The 7,660-nt window shown below is 41.0% G+C and overlaps 1 protein-coding gene across 3 annotated transcripts in view; it reads left to right on the top strand.

Moving 5' to 3' along the window:
- dnaaf9 (dynein axonemal assembly factor 9) overlaps nucleotides 1-7,660 on the top strand; it is a 39,105-nt gene continuing 31,445 nt past the window's right edge. For all 3 annotated transcript variants that reach the window (XR_007035066.1, XM_047345132.1, XM_047345133.1), the window contains exons 1-5: nucleotides 1-171; nucleotides 4,749-4,828; nucleotides 4,934-5,059; nucleotides 5,141-5,265; nucleotides 7,334-7,430. Coding sequence is in view for 2 of the 3 variants with exons in the window: in XM_047345132.1 (XP_047201088.1) it covers nucleotides 2-171; nucleotides 4,749-4,828; nucleotides 4,934-5,059; nucleotides 5,141-5,265; nucleotides 7,334-7,430 (598 nt within the window). In the remaining variant the exon portion in view is untranslated. The remainder of the gene's footprint in view (nucleotides 172-4,748; nucleotides 4,829-4,933; nucleotides 5,060-5,140; nucleotides 5,266-7,333; nucleotides 7,431-7,660) is intronic.

Here is a 7,660-nt window from a genome sequence, read left to right as displayed (position 1 = left end):
TATGCCATCTTGTGTGGACATTCTCCAGGGTGATGGAGAGGAATATGTTTTAACTCGGCCTGAAGACGTTAAAAGCTGTTCTTTTGTGTTTCTGGACACTGTGACAAGCACAGCTATGGCCGGCATACGGAGAGTAAACGGGAAATTGTCTGGAGTTAACCCCGCTGTCAGGTACAGTTTATGTCGAGTTGTGGTCAGGAAAAAAAGCCTGACTGCAGCTGTCAAGCTAGCCGGGCTAACATTAGCTCTACCCGCTGTCAGTTAGAAGCCTTCGGGACCTGATTAGCATTGATGTTAATAACGGTTAGATGAATAAAAACGTTTACTTTGCATGCTGTGTACCCAATGTGCAAGTAAAGGCACATAACACTATAATAATAATTTCTACTTATTATCTCATGCAGATAAATATTTTATTTCAAATTCAAAAATACTTTATTAATCCCAAAGGGAAATTAAATGTTGTTATAGCTCATATTATGAAGGTTTCCTCAAAGAGCCGTTGTAGATGCTGATGGCTGTGGGCAGGAAGGATCTCCTGTAGCGCTCCGTCTTACAGCAGATCTGAAGAAGCCTCTGACTGAAGACACTCTGTTGTTGTACAACAGTCTCATGAAGAGGATGCTCAGTGTTCTCCATAATGTTCTTCATTTTATGAAGAATCCGTCTTTCCACAATGATCTCCAGAAGTTCCAGAGGAGTCTCCAGAACAGAGCCAGCCTTTTTTATCAGCTTGTTGAGCTTTTTTAAGTCCCTGGCTCTGATGCTGCTTCCCCAGCAGATGATGGTAGAAGAGATCACACTTTCCACAACTCAGCTTCTTGTCCATCTCTGATCCACCCCACGACTGCAGAATCATCCGAGTATTTCTGCAGATGACAGGAGTCTGTCTTGTACTGGAAGTCTGAGGTGTACAGAGTGAAGAGAAATGGTGAGAGTACAGTCCCCTGTGGTGCTCCTGTGCTGCTGACTACCTGGTTAGACTCACAACCCTTCAGTCTCACAAACTGTGGTCTGTTTGTCAGGTAGTCTTTGATCCAGGAGATTGTTGAGGCCTCCACCTGAGTCTTCTGGAGTTTCTGACAAAGCAAATCAGGTTGGATTGTATTAAATAAACTGGAGAAATCAAAGAACATGATCCTCACAGTGCTACTGGCTTTGTCCAGATGACAGTGGATTTGTTTAAGCAGGTGTATGATGGCATCTTCAACTCCAACTCCACAGCGATAAGCAAACTGAAGGGGGTCCTGATGGTTTACTGTTTGCTTACTCAGGTGGGCCAACAGGAGTCTCTCTAGGACCTTCATGATGTGGGATGTCAGGGCAACAGGTCTATAGTCATTGAGGACTGATGGGTGAGTTTTCTTTGGTACCGGAACAAGACAGGAGGTCTTCCACAACACCGGAACCTTCTTCTGGGCCAGGCTAAGGTTGAAGAGGTGCTGCAGAATCCCACAGAGCTGCTCTGCACAGGCCTTCAGGACTCTAGGGCTGACATGATCTGGACCTGCAGCCTTATTCCGATTCAGTCTCTCCAGTTGTCTCTTCACCTGACTTCTTGAGACACACAGGTGGAAGGGGGAAGCAAAGGAAGTATCAGCATCTTCTGATATGGTTGAAGGCAAACATGTAGAAGCAGAAGGGTCTAGGGCTGAGGTGGAAGATAAAAAATGTGAGGTGTTACTGGACAGCTGTGGGTCAAAGGAAGATGGAATGTCTGTTTGGCTGTGAGCAGGAGAGGAGGATGCGAAGCTTGTTTCTGAACTGAACCTATTGAAGAATGTGTTCAGTTCATTGGCTCTGTCCAGACCTCCATCGGTCTGATCATCCTTCTGCTTGAAGCCTGTGATCTTCTTCATCCCTGTCCACACATCTCTGATATTGTTTTGCTGGAGCTTGCTCTCCAGCTTTTTCTTGTACACCTCCTTGCTGTCTCTTATCTTGAATTTAAGTTGCTTCTGTATAATCCTCAATAATTCTCTGTCTCCCTCTCTGAAAGCTCTTTTTTTCTTGTTAAGCAGGTCCTTCAGGTCACTGGTGATCCAAGGTTTGTTATTGGGGAAGCATCTCACGGTTCTGGTGGGGATGATGTTATCCACACAGAAGTTTATATAGTCGGTTACACACTCAGTCATGGCATTGATGTCCTCTCCATGTGGCTGGCACAGTGCGTCCCAGTCTGTAGCCTTAAAGCAACCTTGCAGAGCTTCTTCGGCTTCCTGTGACCATTTTCTCACAGTCCTCTTTATTACAGGTTGCCTCTGAACAAGGGGCTTATATTTCGAGCAGAGAAAAACAAGCTTGTGATCTGATTTACCTAGAGGAGGTATTGCTGTAGAGATGTATGAGTCCTTTACATTTGCATAAAACAAATCCAACGTGGAGAGTGAGACGTGGTTAAAATCACCAGAAATTGCCACAAACGCATTGGGGTTTTGTGTCTGTAGCTTGGCAACAAATGAGCTGATGGCATGACATGCAGTGTCGCAACAGCGGAAGGTGGAACGTAAACTGTCGCCAAAATAACACTGGTGAACTCTCTGGGTAAATAATATGGACGAAAACTTACTGCCAAAAGTTCAATATCTGGACTGCAGAGATGACACTTCACAGTAACATGTCCTGGATTGCACCATCTGTTGTTCACAAACACTGCCAGTCCACCTCCTTTACATTTGCTGCTCCTCTTTAAATCTGTCTGCTCGTATGGTTAAAAAGCCCAGCAGAGTCTGGGATATGATCCTGCAGCCATGTCTCAGTAAAACACATAATACTGCATGCCCGGTACTCTGGCTGGGTACTTTGTAGGGCTTGGAGTTCATTCAACTTGTTTCCCAACAATCTCACATTGCCCATTTTAATCAACGGAAGAGATGGTGTGAACTTCCTCCTTCTCTCTCTTGCTCCTGTTCTGCATCCCCGGCGTCTCCTTTTCCACTCATCAGGGATTTGGTGTTGTAGTTGAAGTATTATTTGAGCTTTTGAGATCTTAATCAGCTGCTCCCGGTTGTAAGAAACAACCCCGTTGCCATGGCAATGCATCATAACAAATGTCCAAAAGTAGAAAAGTATTGGGAAAAATCCTCCAAGATGCACAGCATCCGACACTGGAGAGGACAGTCGTCCAAATAAATCAACTGTATCCACCACAAGAGGAAGAGTTCCCAAAAAAGGATCAATTAGAAACAAAAGTATTAGAGCTACTCCAACCTGCTGCCACCTTGAGCGGCGCAATTCTAGAATGATGCATGATACATCACATTTTTTTTGCAAATAACACCCAGAAAGTGTGGTGTGCTTTTGTGTTTGTCTACCCTAAATCAGTGCTTTGTAGAACCAATCCTATGTTGCAGTTATAGCTAAATGTTTTTCAGATATATGTTCTTGCCAGGTGCACACATCCAAACTTTTTCCTAATATTCGTTTTAAAAGAGCTCAAGCTCAGTTGGATTGGATGAAGGGCATTTGTAGAAAGCGAGTTTAAAGTATTGCCACAAATTTTCCACTAGATTTATTTTTGACTTTGACTAGGACTATTCTAACCCATGATTATGCTTTGATCTAAACCATTTTATCATGTTGTATGCCAATATGTATAACGATTGTCTAGGACTGTTTTCCTGCTGGAAGGTGAACCTTTGCTCCACTTTTAAGTGTTTTGCACCCTCTAACAGGTTGACAGACTAACAGACTGTTTTTTACCAAGATAGAGGACATCTGTGGATGGCAGTGTAGTATTAGCATGTAGTTCAAACTTACATTTTGGTCTTATCTGACTAGAATACCTTCTTACACATGTCCCTTACATGGTATGTGGCAAGCAGAATGTGTTTTGATTTTCTTTCAACAGCAGCTTTCTTCTTGTCACCCTGCCAGAAAGGCAAGATTTATGGAGTACAGGTGTGATAGTTGTCCTGTCAAAAGATTCTCCCACTTGAGCTGTTGATCTCTGCAGCTCCTCCAGAGTTACCTTGGACCTCTTGGCAGCTTATGTGATTGTTGTCAGTTTAGATAGATGGCCATGTTTTGGTAGGTTTGTTGATCCATGTGTTCTCCATTTTCAGTTGATCAGTTAGAAACGTTTCTCTGAAACGTTCAAGATGTGGGCTATTGTTTTAACCGAACCCTGCGTTAAACCTCTCCACAGCATTGTCCTAGACCTGTGTGCTGTGTTCCTCTGTCTTCATGATGCTGTTTGTCCACTAATGTTCAAACAAACCTATGCGACCTTCACAGAACAGCCTGATTTACCCTGAGTTCAAATTACACGCAGGTTGTTCGCTGAATAGGTGACTTCTGAAGGCAGTTGGTTGCACTACAGTTTATTTAAGGGTATCCGAGTAACAGGGGCTGGATGCAAATGGCATATATACAAAAAAAAAAAAAGCCGTATATAATTTTTTTTCCACCTCAAAACTATACACTGCTTTGTATTAGTCTATCACATAAAATTACAATAAAATACATAGAAGTTTGTGGTTGTAATGTGACAAAATGTGAAAAGTTCAATGAGTATGAATACTTTTGCAAGGCATTATTATAATTTCAATTCATAGAATAAAGCCTGAAGGTATTGCATGTTTCTGATTATGTATTTTTAAAAAGTTGTAACAGTGGTAAAAACAACCATTTCAACCTAACTGGTCATGTTTAAATTGACCTTTGTGGAGAGATGGAAAAATATAAACCTTGCTTGCCATACTTCCATATTTATTAAACTTGTTGCCAATTACGTTTCTGTTTTTCAGCTGCTCTCGCCTTCGTCAACTACAAGCCCTGCTCTGTGAAGGAGGCAGTGTCACTCCTGATGGCATCTTGTGCTCTCTTGGTATGTTAAGATGTACACTTTTTTACATTCTGATACATCATTCCAATGGCACTAAAACTGATGTTCCAAAGCTGACAAATGGTGACATGTTTTTTAATAAAACAGGAATAGACAGCAGATATAATGAGGGATGCACAGAGCTGGCAAAGTACCTCTTCTATGGTCTTTATGAACAGAATCAACCAAACATGGAGCATGCCTCTGATGACTTTCCTGAAGAAATGCTGGACGGTGAGTTTTTTTCAGTCCTTTTGTTCTGTTTGTTCTGGATTTGAAACTATCTTTGAATCATTGCTTGTCTCGACTTGTCAGACGTGATCATGCTGATAAAGGCAGAGTGCGTCCATCTATACTGCAACCCGCTGAACTACAGTTACCTGCTGCCCTATGTATCACACTGGAGGAACCTGCATCTGTACTGCATGACAGAGGCTGAGGTAAAACTACTTTTCTTCCTCTGCAGGTCTGTGAGTGTTTTATAGTTTCTGCATCTTTAAACCAGACACAGATGAACCTTATCCAGAAACTTTAAGTCTTGTTTTCAATCCTCCAAAGGTTTATGGGTAAGAATAATTGTTCCAGTTATTTTTACATTGCACAAAGAACATTAGAAACATATTTTTTAAAAGCATTTTGAGCTGAATGATGAAAACGCACACACACATATATATATATATATATATATATATATATATATATATATATATATATATATATATATATATATACACACCGTATTTTCCGCACTATAAGGCGCACCTTCAATGAATGGCCTATTTTAGAACTGTTTTCATATATAGGACACACCGGATTATAAGGCGCATAGAATAGAAGCTACAGCAGTCAAACGTTTGACTGGGGTTGCGTTATGCATCCACTAGATGGAGCTGTGCTAAAGAGAATGTCAACAAAACAGTCAGATAAGTCAGTCAAACTTTATTAATACACTACAAACCAGCGTTCTGATAACTCCATTCATTCTCATGGTAAGGTCTCCTCTACATAGAAGTCTATTGAATAAAGCCAACCGCACGTTAGGAATGCATTGGAGTCTATGAAGTTGAAGTTGAAATCAAACGTTAGTTAAAACGTGAAAGGGAACTTTTCCCTGATTCAGTAAACACGTAAAAGAAACAGTTTGATGCACTAAATCAAACGTTAGTACATTCACAATACAGTAGCGTTAACTGTTGAATTCTCTCGCTGCTGCTCTATTCCCATGTTCCACTGCGTAGCTGACAGCCTTGAGTTTGAACTCAGCATCGTAAGCGTGTCTCTTGAAAGGTGCCGTTTTGGGGTCGTTATACACACACAAGTGGTGTTGGACTAGGAGTAAGCACAGTACAGGTGTTTACCGCTATTACTTTGGCGACGCCCCTGACTACGGTAGCCGTAATGCTGCAAGCGGTGCGGCTTTGTAGTTTACCAGTCATACTGAAACATTTTGACAGAGCGCCGTGTACAACCAGTATGGATCAACCAATTAACCAATTGATCCATATACAAGGCGCTCCGGATTACAAGGCGCTAAGTCATTTTTTGAGAAAATGAATGGTTTTTAAGTGCGCCTTATAGTGCGGAAAATACGGTGTATATATATATATATATATATATATACACTATCTCCTGATGCTGAAGCTGCAGCCCATCCACACCCAGTGTCTATTCTGGTTTTAATAGAATAGAATAAATCTTTAATGTCCAGATCTTATTGCAGTTCATTTTGTTGCTGTGGTCCGTTTGCTTCAATAAATCATATAATACCAATAGCATTTGGGCAATCTTTGCCAGAGGGACTCCGCAGTGTCTCCTGGACTTGAGAAGCTTGAATAATTAACTCAGATATGCTCCACAAATCCGTGTAACCCAGAAGAACACACTGCAAACATACATGGAGGCGTAAACAATCTATCCTGTTATCCTCAGAACAAACATTAAGTAGGAATAGACAATGTTGCAAGTTTACATGGAGCCACTTTAGAAAGAGCAGTGCTATAGTCCTGTGCTCTTAAATGCCTTTGCTAACAGTTATGTTATCCAGTAAATTTGTTTACAATCGCTTCATTAACTCTTCTTATAATAAACAGCAAAGAAAAATATTCATAATCAGTCTATTTCTGTTAGAGTAGTCATAAACGACAGAGTTTAGGAGCTTGCTGTAAATCTCCACCTCTGTGAGATCCAGTGTTTGTTATGTTTGTGTGTCAAAATGTATTCTTAGATAAGTAAACGTACAAACCAATGAAAAGAGGTGCGTAGAGGTGAGATGTAGCTTTTAGGAGTAACCAATGGAGGAGCAGGTTACTTCACAAACTTACGGGTTACAGAACGAATGTCAGCTTGACATTGATGTTCATCAGTGTCTGGACTCTGATAAGGACATGAACATTAGTCACTGGAATGTTTACCGAAAAAAGCTGAAATTTGATCAGTGAGCTCTTACTCCATTCTGTGTCCTCCAAATAAATTCCATGTTTGCTGTATTTCTCCCACCTCCCCTGACAGTATGAAGATGAAGAAGCAGCAGAGGAATTCAAAATCTCCAGCTTTGTCTCTATGGTGCAGGATTGCCAGCGTATTGGAGTTGCTTACTGCTCCCAGGGTGTGTATCTTCTCATTTTAATCCCCACATTCATTAATAAAACACATCCTTAAGAGATTGTGTTATAATAACAACCTGCAGTGGCTTGTAAAGTTTTCTTACCCCTTAAACCTTTTTCACATTTTGCTACACAAACTTGTACGTGTTTTATTGGGATTTTTTGTCAAGTGGAAGGAAATTTTTCTATAAATGAAAATCGCCCTTTACTCCCTACATAAAATCCAGTGCAA

This window comes from Girardinichthys multiradiatus, chromosome 19, assembly GCF_021462225.1.
Source record: "Girardinichthys multiradiatus isolate DD_20200921_A chromosome 19, DD_fGirMul_XY1, whole genome shotgun sequence".
NCBI lineage: Eukaryota > Metazoa > Chordata > Actinopteri > Cyprinodontiformes > Goodeidae > Girardinichthys > Girardinichthys multiradiatus.
The sequence above is the reverse complement of the archived record's forward strand: the minus strand, read 5'-3'. Positions and strand labels throughout refer to the sequence as shown.